The sequence below is a fragment of the Urocampus carinirostris genome, chromosome 6, assembly GCF_059441175.1.
Source record: "Urocampus carinirostris isolate Australia breed hairy pipefish chromosome 6, RoL_Ucar_1.0, whole genome shotgun sequence".
Taxonomy (NCBI): Eukaryota; Metazoa; Chordata; class Actinopteri; order Syngnathiformes; family Syngnathidae; genus Urocampus; species Urocampus carinirostris.
Genome location: NC_142354.1, coordinates 42,655,754 through 42,671,423, shown reverse-complemented (window position 1 = coordinate 42,671,423; position 15,670 = coordinate 42,655,754). Strand labels below are relative to the sequence as shown.

The 15,670-nt window shown below is 38.8% G+C and overlaps 1 protein-coding gene across 2 annotated transcripts in view; it reads left to right on the top strand.

Moving 5' to 3' along the window:
• The window catches only part of slc41a1 (solute carrier family 41 member 1), a 90,831-nt gene that overhangs the window by 50,117 nt on the left and 25,044 nt on the right, over window positions 1–15,670 (top strand). For both annotated transcript variants that reach the window (XM_088339046.1, XM_088339047.1), the window contains exon 4: window positions 5,324–5,431. In XM_088339046.1, coding sequence (XP_088195172.1) covers window positions 5,324–5,431 — 108 coding nt within the window. The remainder of the gene's footprint in view (window positions 1–5,323; window positions 5,432–15,670) is intronic.

Sequence of the window (15,670 nt, the reverse complement as noted above, 5' to 3'; positions counted from 1 at the left end):
AAATTCAGAAAAATGTAACTTGATGTCAAGTTTTGGACATGTTTGATAATGACTTAATTGCCACACTTGGGATTACTGTTGCTCACTGTTGTTTCAAGCGTTGCTCACTGTTTTTGTGCGATTGTTCAGACCTGTGGAAAATTACAGGGAACATTGGTCATGAGTGTTCCTTTCTTCTTAGTCTTCTTAACTTCATTGGCCACCAGTGAGTTTGTATCTCAACTCTATCTTTCAAAACTCTTGAAAACTGAACATGACACCGATCGGTGAGCTTTGGATGACAGCGACAGGTTACGTCAACATTGCACGCCTGGAGGTTAAACTGCCGGATCGGTGCGGAGAGTAAACCGTCCCCAACGGAATAATGTTGCTTAAGGGTCCTACTCGTCCCCTGAAGGGATCGCATAACAGAACTCCTATAGGTCTGCCCGCAGTGGTGCTGGGGTTGTCCTGTCAAGTTCCTAGAACTGAGGAGGTGGCCTTGAGGAGCTTCTTTGGCCAAGCGCCAGTTTTCATTGGAGACAACAGCATATATCGCTGCAGGAGCACTGAGAGCGGGCCGGTGAGACAAAAGTGGAGTGAGATGGAGTAAGCTTAAAAGCATGCGGCTGTGAAAGAGGAGAAGAGTGCTCACAGATTTGCTCTCAAGACTGCCGCTCGAGCAGGTGGCAGCAAGCCAAGCACTTTGCTCGAAGCTGCTCGGCTTGACCTGACCACAGCAAAAGGAAAAGTCACAAAACCTGGAACCACTACTCAGTGTTCCCTCTAAGCTGCGCGCGTGCGCAATTGCGTATTCTCGTACTCAGCGCACAAGAAAATCTAGCCAGCGCACAAAAATCAGGGCTCAAAATTACTAATTAAGAAGCGACTTAAGTCAAAGTTACAGTGCATGAAGTTAAAAATACTCGGGTTCCCCTGACGTTGTGTCCTAAATGCGATATTTTGAAGTCGAGTCGAACGAAGTTGAGTAAAGTTAGTAAAGTTTGTCGAGAACCGGCTTCTTTGGCTCGGCTCACTAAAAGGAACCGGCTCTTTCGGGTCTTAAACGGCTCTTCAAGTTGTTTTTGCTTCTTTAAGCCCAACATGACCAAATATTATGTAAAATTTTGCACAAAATGACTTAAAAGAAGGGGGGAATAGAACAAAAAAGAAAAAAATACCAAAATGAAAAAGTAGTGAAAAGCTGAGAAAAAACAGAAACAAAAGGAAGAGAAAAAAGAAGGAAAAATTTAGAAAAAAGACAGAAAAAAAGAAAAGAAAGAAACGTAGGAATAAAGTAAATAGAGAACAAAAAGAAAAAAGTAACAGCTCGGAAAAAATAAACACAATGAGACTTTTTGTTAAAGGAATTAAAAAAAAAATAGAAATAAACACAGAAAAAGAAGAAACAGTTTGTGTTGCATTCGAATAATTTCCAATTACAGGGAGTGCAGAATTATTAGGCAAATGAGTATTTTGACCACATCATCCTCTTTATGCATGTTGTCTTACTCCAAGCTGTATAGGCTCGAAAGCCTACTACCAATTAAGCAAATCAGGTGATGTGCATCTCTGTAATGAGAAGGGGTGTGGTCTAATGACATCAACACCCTATATCAGGTGTGCATAATTATTAGGCAACTTCCTTTCCTTTGGCAAAATGGGTCAGAAGAGGGACTTGACAGGCTCTGAAAAGTCAAAAATAGTGAGATATCTTGCAGAGGGATGCAGCACTCTTAAAATTGCCAAGCTTCTGAAGCGTGATCATCGAACAATCAAGCGTTACATTCAAAATAGTCAACAGGGTCGCAAGAAGCGTGTAGAAAAACCAAGGCGCAAAATAACTGCCCGTGAACTGAGAAAAGTCAAGCGTACAGCTGCCAAGATGCCACTTGCCACCAGTTTTGCCATATTTCAGAGCTGCAACATCACTGGAGTGCCCAAAAGCACAAGGTGTGCAATACTCAGAGACATGGCCAAGGTAAGAAAGGCTGAAAAACGACCACCACTGAACAAGACACACAAGCTGAAACGTCAAGACTGGGCCAAGAAAAATCTCAAGACGGATTTTTCTAAGGTTTTATGGACTGATGAAATGAGAGTGAGTCTTGATGGGCCAGATGGATGGGCCCGTGGCTGGATCGGTAAAGGGCAGAGAGCTCCAGTCCGCCTCAGACGCCAGCAAGGTGGAGGTGGGGTACTGGTATGGGCTGGTATCATCAAAGATGTGCTTGTGGGGCCTTTTCGGGTTGAGGATGGACTCAAGCTCAACTCCCAGTCCTACTGCCAGTTTCTGAAAGACACCTTCTTCAAGCAGTGGTACAGGAAGAAGTCCGCATCCTTCAAGAAAAACATGATTTTCATGCAGGACAACGCTCCATCACACGCATCCAAGTACTCCACAGCGTGGCTGGCAAGAAAGGGTCTAAAAGAAGAAAAACTAATGACATGGCCTCCTTGTTCACCTGATCTGAACCCCATAGAGAACCTGTGGTCCCTCATCAAATGTGAGATTTACAAGGAGGGAAAACAGTACACCTCTTGAACAGTGTCTGGGAGGCTGTGGTTGCTGCTGCACGCAATGTTGATCGTGAACAGATCAAAGCACTGACAGAATCCATGGATGGCAGGCTTTTGAGTGTCCTTGCAAAGAAAGGTGGCTATATTGGTCACTGATTTGTTTTTGTTTTGTTTTTGAATGTCAGAAATGTATATTTGTGAATGTTGAGCTGTTATATTGGTTTCCCTGATGAAAATAAATAATTGAAATGGGTATACATTTGTTTTTTGTTAAGTTGCCTAATAATTATGCACAGTAATAGTCACCTGTACACACAGATATCCTCCTAAAATAGCTAAAACTAAAAAAGCCCCACTCCAACTTCCAAAATATTCAGCTTTGATATTAATGAGACTTTTGGGTTCATTAAGAACATGGTTGTTGTTCAATAATAAAATTAATCCTCAAAAATACAACTTGCCTAATAATTCTGCACTCCCTGTATATCAAGTGAATCATGTTGCCAACATTGTACTTCCACTAAAAAATGTGATTAAATACAGTTGTGTATCGTGCAACCGACTAAATAAGCCCCCAAAAATGTTAGTACTATGCGACAAAAGATACCAAGAAAAAAAAGAAATGGAAATCTTGTGAAAGAATTGTAAGAACAAACGACGTTTGTAGGCCGTACAACCTTTGCAATTCATTCAAAAGAGAAAAATCATTTTGCATTGCCGGAAACTCGGCAAAATGTAACTTGATGTCAAGTTTTGGACATTTTTGATAATTAATTATCTTGCAAAACTTGGGATTATGGTTGCTCACTGTTGTGAAACTAAATATGAATACAATTATGACTCAAAACACGTGGTAAGCTTTCTCTCCTGGCTTTGATCTCTTTGATCTCCGGCAAAACGAACATCAAATGCGACAGAAACAAAATGAAAATAAGTCCAAACAGCTTGCCAACATCATTTTTGCCGTTCCGTGTATTCCGTTACTCCCCAAGCCTGCACAAAATGTTGTCATTTTATTCATATTTAGTTTATTTTGTCTTTTATTAGCATATTTTGGTATTGGAGTAATCCAAAAGTAATTGAAAGTAATCCAGTTAAAGTAGCTATACCCAGCCCTGGTTGTCCCGGCTTCACACATGCTACTTCTGGCATCACATGTGACAATACAGTAAATAATTGTGAAAGTCCTGTTGAAAAGAGCCTTATATGGATCGCAAGCCATAGGTTTCAACCCCTGGTGTCGTGTAATCAATAACGAGTGCTAAAAATACAAACAAACTACGGACACACAAAGTGACCGAAATTCACATTTTATTCACTATCGTACTACAGTGTTATTGTTACTGTACAGTGACTTGTTTGCCTGACAGCCCATTTTGCACATCTGGTTAGCTGCTCCTCTTGCACTCTTTGCACTATTGTATAATACTATACATAGCCACAATTATTTAGTATATTATTAGTACTTCAATTCTCCAACTCAATACAACATTTTATTTTTATCTGTTCAAGGAAACCGTGCGGGTCAGATGTATCGACATTTCGTTCTGTATACACGTGTACTAGAATGACGATAAAGTATATCTTAATCTGAATCTGATTTTTTTCTTCTACCATATGAATTCATGTATAATACAGTGGAACCTCGGTTCTCTACCATAATCCGTTCCAGAACCCTATTCAAAAACCGAAATCATTTTTCCCATTAAAAATCATGTAAATCGTTTTAATCCGTTCCAACACCCTGAATGTTTACCTTGAATGGTTAACGTAAACATAAAGCTAACCCAGGCTAATCGTACGTTCGCGTTATCGTAATCTTCCGTACGAAAGATCACTCTAACATGAACGTGTAAAAATAAAAAAAGGATAAAGAAAAGAATTATGAATAGGATTTCTTACCTTTGTGGTGGTCAGCAGAAGGCGCAGGTGGACGTTGGGGAAAGGGATAGAAGAGGAAGGAAAATTATTGTTTGAAAGGATGTTTTTTTTCTCTTAAAATACTTGCTTATAGCACTCACTCCCTTAGCCACATCACTCGATTTCACAGCCTCCTTATTCTTTAGTATCATACTGATCGTAGATTTAGCCATGCTGTATTCCCTAGCAAGATCAGACACTCGCACACCTTAATATTTTGGTATTATTTCTTTCTTAAATGTAATAGTTGTACGCACTACTTATCTTTTTTCACCTGTGGCAACTTTGCCGCTTGCACTGACTTTCTTGGGAGGCATAATTAGGGGCTAAAACACTTGGTACACCTATATTAAAAGCGAAAGCGAAACGAAGAACCGCACGTGATAACAGTTGGTCAGGAAAAGAGCCGTCTACACCCGTACGCACTCAGGCACTACCGGCCTTCGAACTCCGATTTTTTGACCGAACAGCGAAGCAAGGATTTCTGGAAAATTTTTGGTCAGACTGCGATTTGTTCGAACTGAGAGGCGTTCGAAAACCGAGGTTCCACTGTATGCATTTCAAAGTTTGGTTTCATGTTCTACACGAGGTACAATGGAAGTTTATCAATATATTTGTGAAACGATCGATTTAGACAAAAACATGGATGACCACAATCACAAATGATTGGATGTAACAGGAATCAAACCGGGTTGTGGCAGTGGGAATGCTAAATTTTAACCACTGGACCACCATGGCTTTAGATTTTCTATCATTATTACACTATTTTACAGTACCAGAGACAGATGTTAGAGATGGAGAAACGGAAAGTCGTCCTGAATTATGTAAATAACAACAAAAAAGAACAAAGAGGGTGCGTGGGTTGTGTTCTGCAATACCTTATTTTACATTGTGATCATTTCAGCACTGGATCGTGTTTACGGAGATTTCCGAGGTCTTCATCCTTGTTCCTGCACTGTTGGGACTCAAAGGCAACTTGGAGATGACGTTGGCCTCCAGACTTTCGACAGCGGTAAGAAAATGTTTTACTGACTTTTTTTCTGGATTTGAATTTACACCTGGTGTGAGTTTTTTGTTGTTTTCAAGAGTTGCCCAATTCCACCTTCTGGCCAATCCTAAAAACTCTCATGAAGGCCAATTGCTCAAAGGTTCACAGGTCATATTGACAATGGAACCTGCAGTTTCACACAAACTGATAGCAACATTCCTCTAAACCAATCTCTACTTGTTCTTGTGTAAGGTATATTACATCTAGTTATTTGTAATTTTCTCAATTACTCACGTTACAAATGGCTCCGATGGAATATACCGTATTTTCCGCACTATAAGGCGCACCTAAAAGCCTTTATTTTTTTCAAAAGCTGACCATGCACCTTATAATACAGTGCGCCTTATATATGGATCAATATTAATTCGCAAAGTCTTGCAACTAACTTACAGTCGCCGACAAGATTTTCCCCCGAAGGCGAAGTCGTCCGCGGTGTATGCTGGGATTTATTTACCGGCGTTTCATTGGCTAACCAATGTGTCAATCATCATTTGAATGGATCGCTATTGGCTAAAGTTATTTGGAGGTCAAGGGGAGGATCCTTTTTATCATTTACAGGCTCGCATTGGCTAAAGGGGCGAAACAAAGCCTGCAATTGGCCAAAAAAGATGAATGCGTATAGCACGTGGCTCACGGCATACAGAAAGCATTCTTTTACTATTTTGTATTTGTAAATATTTTATTCTCCTGGATTTACTAAACTCACGGATATAAGAGGACCACGGCTGCACATTATTATGAACACAACGACTTCGGTGAGCTACTCCGGCTATATATATTATCCCTGTATCTTGTTTCAGACTGAACTCGATGTTTCTGTGATAAGCGGTGCAGATAATGGATGGAATGGAGTGTCTATTTTTAAATTAAACTCAATTCCAAGTGTTTATTGTCATATATACAGTAAAGTTGCGAGCGAAAAAGAAAATAGAAACTAAGGAATGGTTGGCATTTCTTAAATCCCAAGACTTTAACCTTCCGAATGATGGAACGATGCATTTGAGTGACATCGTACGGACACCGCATCCGCACGTGTCTGAGACACGTATTTGCGTCTTTGCAAGCTTTGGGAATGTTAAGGGGGTAATAAGTTGGACTGAACTATCTGACTGTTTTGTCCACGTTCCCATTGTAGCGCCTTATAATCCGGTGCGTCTTATGTATGTCAAAAATAGGACCAAAAACTATTTTTTCAGGGTGCGCCCTATAACCCGGTGCGCCTTATAGTGCGGAAAATACGGTACTTGATTTCATACTATTTTTTAGTACTTGTTCTCTATTTTTCTACTCTGTTATATGATTCTGTTTAAGAACACGCATACTTTCAGTCTTTATTTTGAAGGGTACAGGAAACTCATCATGGTATGTTTTTACAACTGCTTGACTTCTTCTAAATAAAAACAATGGCGTGACTGGGCCACGGTGAGAAAGAGGAGTCATTCAAAGGAGTGGGTCCGTTTTTCTCCCCGCGGTAACTTGGGGCCTCCTGTTGATATCAAACCTGCATCTTCCTTGACTCTCATATCAGCCAGAGATTAATATCCCAAATTAATCTGTCATCTTGACATTGTACTTGCTAATTTGTTCATCCCAAATGTACACTTAGTCAATATATGAAGCTGTGACAGCAAAATAGATAAATAAAAATGTATTTTCCACTTACATCTACGTCTACTACTTCTTTGAAATAGAATACTTAAGTGAGATTTGGTTTTGCTCACAATCAAGGCAGAATAACATATTTGCTCCTTGTTTTACGCACTAAATTCGAAATTCAGTATTGTAGTATTACCGTAGATGTATGTTTTTAGTATTGGTTAGTATTTCTGCTGTTGGATTTTTGTGGAACTGTTGGAATCTAGGCTTAAAACACACTTTTATTCTATAGTTTATGAATGACCTATAGTTCACATTGACATTGAGTTTTTCCTTGCCATCATGTAAGTTTTAGATCAGGGAATGGTGTAATAATAGTCTGTAATCTGCAATAATCTAGTCTGTGCGGCCTTTTGAGACTCCTTGTGATAAAGGGCTCTACAAATAAATATGACTTGACTTGACTTGACATTTGGTTGTTTTTAAGACATGTTGAAAGCAATGTTCCCTGTAATTTTCCTTATGGGTCTGAGCGTTCACACAAAGTCGGTGAGCAACGCTTGAAACAACAGTGAGCAACAGCAATCCCAAGTGTGGCAACTAAGTCATTAATAATAATAATAATAATTTCCTTGTATTGTCATTCTGTGTAACAATGTACACAGAACGAAATGTCGATTGCACCTGACCCGTTGTAGCGAGCCGATGCAGCCGCAGCCAACAGAGGGCGCCGCCGACCACTTTTTAAGTCTTAGGAATGACTCGGCCGGGGCGCGAACCACAGACCTCCCAGTCTCAAAGCGCATTAGGAGTACGATACACAACTGTATTTAATCACATTTTTTAGTGGAAGTACAATGTTGGCAATAAGATTGACTTGGGATGATTGGAAATTATTTGAATGCAACACAAACTTTTTCTTCTTTTTCCCTGTTTTTTTCCATTTTTTTTAAAATTCCTTTAAAAAAATCTCATCGTGTTTATTCTTTCCTAGCTGTTACTTTTTTCTTGTTCTCTATTTACTTTTTTTCCTTTGCTTCTTTCTTTTTTATTTTTTTTGTTTTTTTTCTGAATTTTTCCTCCTTATTTCTCTTCTTTTTGTCTCTTTTTTCTCAGCTTTTCACTACATTTTTGGGGGCTTATTAAGTCGGTTGTAAGATACAGAACTGTACTTAATCACATTTTTAGTGGAAGTACAATGTTGGCAACAAGATTCACTTGATATCATTGGAAATTATTCGAATGCAACACAAACTTTTTCTTCTTTTTCCGTGTTTTTTTCTACTTTTTTTTAAATTCCTTTAAAAAAAATCTCATTGCGTTTATTTTTTCCGAGCTGTTACTTTTTTCTTTTTGTTCTCTGTTTACTTTTTTCCTACGTTTCTTTTTCTTTTTTTCTGGCTTTTTTCTGAATTTTTCCTTCTTTTTTTCCTCTTCCTTTTGTTTCTTTTTTTTCAGCTTTTCACTACTTTTTCATTTTTTTTTTTCTGTTTTGTTCTATTCCCCCTTCCTTTAAGTCATTTTGTGTATAGTTTTAAATAATATTTGGTCATATAGGGATGAAAGAAGCAAAAACAACCCGAAAGAGCCGGTTCCTTTTAGTGAGCCGAGCCGAAGAAGCCGGTTCTCGAAAAACTGACTTTACTCAACTTTGTTCTACTTCGACCTTGACTTCAAAATACCGCATTTAGAACACAACGTCAGGGGAACCTTTGTATTTTTACCTTCATGCACTGTAACTTTGACTTAATTGGCTTCCTAATTAGCAATTTGGAGCCCTGATTTTTGTGAGCTGGTTAGATTTTCTTGTCCGCGGAAAAGCTCTGGGTAGTGCTCAATTGCGCACACACGCAGCTTAGAGGGAATATTTGTTGAAAGGAATACCTGTCGCGCCCCAGGGCTCCATGCCCTTACAAACATTCGTATTTTCCCTTATCTTACAACATATTTTTTTGTTGTTGTTATATTTTACATGTGTTTCGTTATATCATATATATTGTTAATGAACATTTTGTTGCGAGATACTGAGTTGCTCGACATGAATGAGGTTTATTATGAAAAAAGTTCAAAAATGAAGTCGCTTGGACCTTCACTGTAGAAGGAAAAAAAAATACATGCAAATATGATTAAGTAGAATAATACATTTTCTTATTCAAATTATGAATTCATTTTCTGCATTCAATTATTGTTGGTAATATACTGATTAAAAGGGATCACCACCAACCTGTCTTTTTTCATTTTCTCCTTTTACACTTAACAAGATAAACCACAATTTGAGTGCCAAGTGTAAACTCATCAGTGTCGTGCCATTCCTACAGCAAATATTGAACACGTTTTATGATAATAAAATGTAAAAGGCACCACCTACTTCGCAAAGACAAAAAGAAAATACATATGCCCTGTTCTCAAAATGGCTCACACGTAAGGAGGAATATATTTTCCACACTATTAGGCGCAAAAGATCTTAAGGTGCCCCTCACAAAAATATTTTTACATAGGCAGCACGGTGGCGCAGTGGTTAGCGCATGTGCGGCACAGTTCTGAGGTCATGGGTTCAAATCCAACAAACCAACCTTCCTATGCGGAGTTTGCATGTTCTCCCCGTGCTTGCCTGGGTTGGCAACCAGTTCAGGGTGTCCCCTGCCTACTGCCCGAAGATGGCAAAGATGGATGAATAAAATGACTACATTTTGTCCAGGCTTGGGGAGTAACGGAATACACGGAACGGCAAAAATGATGTCGGCAAGCTGTTTGGATTTATTTTCATTTCGTTTCTGTGGCATTTTATGTTCGTTTTGCCAGAGTTCAAAGAGATCAAAGCCAGGAGAGAAAGCTTACCACGTGTTGTGAGTCATCATTTTATTCATATTTAGTTTCTTTTGTCTTTTATTAGCATATTTGGTATTGGAGTAATTGAAAGTAATCCAGTTAAAGTAACCCTAACCCAACCCTGGCAACAATGGCTATTATTGATGCATTAGAAGAAATAACCCATAGCATAGAAAATTGGAATCGGTTTCGTCGGTCTTAATTAATCATAATAAACTATTAAAAAAATTGGAAAGATATGGCATTAGGGGCGTGGCTTTGCAATGAATTCAAAGTGATTTGACGAGGAGGAAGCAATATGTGAAAATGTGAGAGTTGTCATCTGAATACTTGGATATCTGTTGTGGAGTACCACAGGGTTCTATCCTGGGTCCAAAGGTATTTAATTTATGCATAATATTTTTAAAGTTTCAAAGCAGTGGTTAGGAGGTTGTCAGAAACCGGGCATGGAATTTTCTTATCTAAAGGCACCTCTCCCTGTTTCTCCTTGCAAGATCAAAATCAATTTATGTCTTCTCTCCTTAATTTGAGTGTTTACTAAAGTCTAGATTTAACATCAACACCTAATCTTCTAAAGAAGCACAGCGGCGCAGTGGTTAGCGCGCGTGCCGCACAGTTCTGAGGTCATGAGATCGAACCTCCTGTGTGGAGTTTGCATGTTCTCCCCGTGTTTGCGTGGGTTTCCTACGGGCACTCTGGTTTCCTCCCACATTCCAAAAACATGCATGTTGGGTTAATTGGCCGGTCCAAGTTGTCCCTAAGTGTGAAAGAGCGAGTGAATAGTTGTCTGTCTCTGTGTGCCTTGCGACTGGCTGGCAACCAGTTCAGGGTGTCCCCTGCCCACCACCTGAAGATAGCTGGGATGGGCTCCAGCACCCCCGAGACCCTACTGAGGATAAGCGGATCAGATAATGGACGAATGGACAAAACATTTGCTGCAGTTTGCGTTTTTTTGTTTCTTAAGCTTCCATTATCACTTTTAGCCCGAAGTCGGCAGTCAAGGCCAGACATTTTAGTTTTCTCCCGGCAAATGCATTGCCAAAAAAAAATAATCTTAATTCAGCTCATTATTACTGGAAGTTCTGTGCTCACGTTGTCCCCCATCGTTTTTTGTTGTTTTGTATGTTGTTTTTTGTTCTTTACCAAAAAATGGTAAAAGCTAGAACCAGTGAGTGTTATCGCTGTCTTATGTCCTATGCCTATATAAGTACAGTGCAAAATTTTCTGTAGGCCTTCAAAAGTGAGTCGAAATGGCAAAAATGTCTTCTCGTTTGGGAGAAACGTCAATGAATGGGTTAAAGATGATAACAATTGTCCATTTTATAAGGGGTTCACTGATCCTCATGGATTGTTAACCACATGGTTAAAAACGTACGGGAATATGTCGAGCATTGCAGCTAAGCAGACCAATATCCAATTATTTTTCTACCAGAGAGTGGGAAATACCCGCCAATATTGATGAGCTTTTGTCCTATCTGGCTTAAATGACTTTCATTTCACAAAATTCACAAAATCAGATTTCAGGTTTTATAAGACATATTGAACATGAAAGAGTCAATGTGCTGTGCTAGTACTGTCAACTTTCTAGCAGGGATTGTTAAGCTATTAAGCAAACATCTCTGTAAAAAAATATATTTCAAAAATAAGTTTCATGTAATCAATGTTCCCTCTAAGCTGCCCGCACATTCTCAGCGCACAAGAAAATCTAGCCAGCGCACAAAAATCAGGGCTCGAAATTGCTAATTAAGAAGCGAATTAAGTCAAAGTTACAGTGCATGAAAAAATACACAGGTTCCCCTGACGCTGTGTTAGAAATGCGGTATTTCGAAGTCAATGTCGAAGTCGAACGAAGTTGAGTAAAGTCAGTAGAGTTTTTCGAGAACAGGCTTCTTTGGCTCGGCTCACTAAAGAGACTCTTTCGGGTCCCAAACGGCTCTTCAGGTTGTTTTTGCTTCTTTCATCCCTACACGACCAAATATTATGTAAAATTGTGCACAAAATGACTTAAAGGAAGGGGAGGGGATAGAACAAAAAAGAAAAAAAATACCAAAATGAAAAAGTGGTGAAAAGCTGAGAAAAACGGAAACAAAAGAAAAACTAAGGTAAATTTCGGAAAAAAGCCGGAAAAAAAGAAAAGAAACAAACAAAGGAAAAAAGGTGAATAGAGAACAAAAAGAAAAAGGTAACAGCTAGGAAAACACAGATTTTTTAAATAAACAGGGAAAAAGAAGAAAAAGTTTGTGTTGCATTCAAATAATTTCCAATTATACCAAGTCAATCTTGTTGCCAACATTGTACTTCCGCTAAAAAAATGTGATTAAATACATTTGTGTATCTTGCGACCGACTCAATAAGCGCCCAAAAATGTTAGTATTATGCGACAAAAGATACCAGGGAAAAAAAAATGGAAATCTTGTGAAAGAATTGTTGTAAAAACAAATGACGTTTGTAGGCCGTACAACCTTTGCAATCGTACATGAGTCAATTCATTCAAAAGTGAAAAATAATTTTGCATTGCCGGAAACTCAGCAAAATGCAACTTGATGTCAAGTTTTGGACATGTTTGATAATGACTTAGTTGCCACACTCGGGATTGCCGTTCCTCACTGTTGTTTCAAGCGTTGCTCACCGACTTTGTGTGGAAAATGACAGGGAACATTGCCTATAATACAATTGAATTCAATGTAGCTCGTTTCCCTGAATTCTTTTAGAAATCCATAAGAAAAGGGCAACATCTAGATGACTGAAAATGAGTCTGCTCTGTAATTTGCCAAAGATTGAAGCACAAAATGTTCCACGGTCAAATCCTCACAAATTGGGCCAAAGTTTGGAGCTTGTCTTGAGACATTACTGTCAGCTTTTTATTGGTTGACCGCATTCGGACTATGTTTCTTTCCATCTTGCTGTTAATTAAAAGATTTTTTTTAATCCTTGATGAATTTTACGCAACTCTTAGGGGCGTTTAGCGGTCAATCTTCGACTTCACATTTGTACTGTATATTCTTGCTTTTTTTTTAATACACTGTAAAAGTAAAATTATGACCTTATAGGCAGGGTTGGGTAGGGTTACTTTAACTGGATTACTTTCAATGACTTTTGGATTACTTTTGGATTGTTTTTCATTTTGTTTCTGTCGCATTTTATGTTCGTTTTGCCGGAGATCAAAGAGATCAAAGCGATCAAAGCCAGGAGAGAAAGCTTACCACGTGTTGTGAGTCATCATTTTATTCATATTTAGCTTCTTTTGTCTTTTATTAGCATATTTGGTATTGGAGTAATCCAAAAGTGATTGAAAGTAATCAAGTTAAAGTAACCCTACCCAACCCTGTTTCTGTCACGATTTATGTTAGTTTTGCCGGGGATCAAAGAGATCAAAGCCAGGAGAGAAAGCTTACCACGTGTTGTGAGTCATCATTTGATTTATATTTAGTTTCTTTTGTCTTTTACTAGCATATTTGGTATTGGAGTAATCCAAAAGTGATTGAAAGTAATCAAGTTAAAGTAACCCTGCATCATTCCAAACTTGTCGCATTTTATGTTAGTTTTGCCGGAGATCAAAGAGATCAAAGCGATCAAAGCCAGGAGAGAAAGCTTACCACGTGTTGTGAGTCATCATTTTATTCATATTTAGCTTCTTTTGTCTTTTATTAGCATATTTGGTATTGGAGTAATCCAAAAGTGATTGAAAGTAATCAAGTTAAAGTAACCCTACCCAACCCTGTTTCTGTCACATTTGATGTTACTTTTGCCGGAGATCAAAGAGATCAAAGCCAGGAGAGAAAGCTTACCACGTGTTGTGAGTCATCATTTGATTCATATTTAGTTTCTTTTGTCTTTTACTAGCATATTTGGTATTGGAGTCATCCAAAAGTAATTGAAAGTAATCAAGTTAAAGTAACCCTACCCAACCCTGCTTATAGGCAGAAAATGTGACTAAGTTTATGTATGATTTTTCTTATTTTACTTTTATTTTGAATGGTTTTCCTTCTTAAATAAAAAATGGTACTTAAAAATACTGTCTGCTATATGCCTTGTTCTAGTTTTAGTTGCTTATTAAACTAAAAAAATCCAATTAAAATATAGTAAAATATGAAAATATAATACTCAAAACGAGCAAATACTTTTGCCTACGGCGCGCGCTGCAAATTAGAGAAACAAATATTGTTTTACTGGATGATTATCTTGCTCATTTTAATATTTTTTTTTTCTTATGTGAGTACATTTTTAAATATTCATTCTAGAAAAATAATAAAAATGTATTTCAAATGTGCAAAATCTTCATATACAACAGATTTTAGGTATATTTTTCAATTAATAATCATTATTTTACTGTGAATTCTAAAAAATTCCCCAAATAAAATTGGCTAATTTATCTACCAGTTTAACAAGATATGTACTCTTAAAAACATGACATGTGTCAGAACCAGAACAGATACAGGACCCAATCGCGTGACGTTCTGGCACAAGCCTTCATTTTATGGGAAATGGGGAGTCATGCACGTTAGGTAGCCGGTCTGGCGTGGAAAGACCGGAAGCCGGAGACCGAGACCGATTCCAACTGCCCGAGTTGATATCGGACAGATGGGGTCGATACCGGACAGGAAGTGACGGACAGGATAGATAACGGATCAGGATATCGGAAATTAACAGGAGTAACTAGACGGGAATGAAAACTGGAGAAAATAATAAACAGGGCAAAAACAGACGGAAACTAAACTGGAACCCGATATTAAACAGGACAACGATAAACCGGAACAATACCGCACTGAAGATATCACAGGAAAACAGGACAGAGTCAGAACCCACGTCTTGTGGCCCCACAAGTTCGTTTGACGAGCTGAAGTGAATTTCCCTTCGGGGATGAATAAAGTATCTATCTATCTATCTATCTATCTGACAAAACAGCAAGAGAGCGCTGAGCTTAATATAGAAATAAATCCAATCTCGAGCAGCTGGCGGCCCACGGGCAGGGCCAATTGAGCACCATGGCAACCATGACTCAAAATAGTCACCATTGTGCAAAGTGAGTATAGACTAGTGTGTTTGCAAGAGTTTCAGTTTGTTGTGCGGTGTGTGTAAAGGGTGGTAATGGCTCTGGGGAAGAAACTGTCTCTGAGTCTGTTTGTTTTTGTTTTGTGTGACCTGTAGCGCTTGCCGGAAGGCAGCAGGTCAAAGAGGTGGTGGCCGGGCTGAGAAAAGTCCTTGATGATGTTTTCCGCTCTGCTGAGGTAGCGAGAGCAGGCAATGTCCTCCAGACTGGGTAGAGAGCAACCAACGATTCTCTGGGCTGTGTTGATGACCCTCTAATCATTTGGATGGACTGCAGCAGTAAATTGCACTTGATAACTCTCCCCTGCCTTTTCGAATTGTGGGCCCAAGTCCGGTTTGCCCGTCTTTGCCTTGTTTTGGATCACGTCAACGGGTCACCAAAAGAAGAGGAATGACTTTTATACCCGGGGGTGTTTGTTTAAAGATAGGGTGCGTCGTTGAGGTGTGCTTAAAGTTGAAAGTTAAATATTTTCTCTATCAAGTTTGTGTTAACAATGAGTGTGTGTGTGAATGGGTAAGTGTGAAGCACATTGTAAAGCGCTACCGGAAGTCTTTATTGACCTGAAAAGCGCTATAGAAACGCAGACCATTTACCATTTAGCATCTTGATTATCCTCAAAACGTCTGGAGGCTGGATCCCTATTGGTGTGTGTGTGTGTGAATGGGTAAGTGTGAAGCACATTGTAAAGCGCTTCCGGAAGTCTTTATTGACCTGAAAAGCGCTATAGA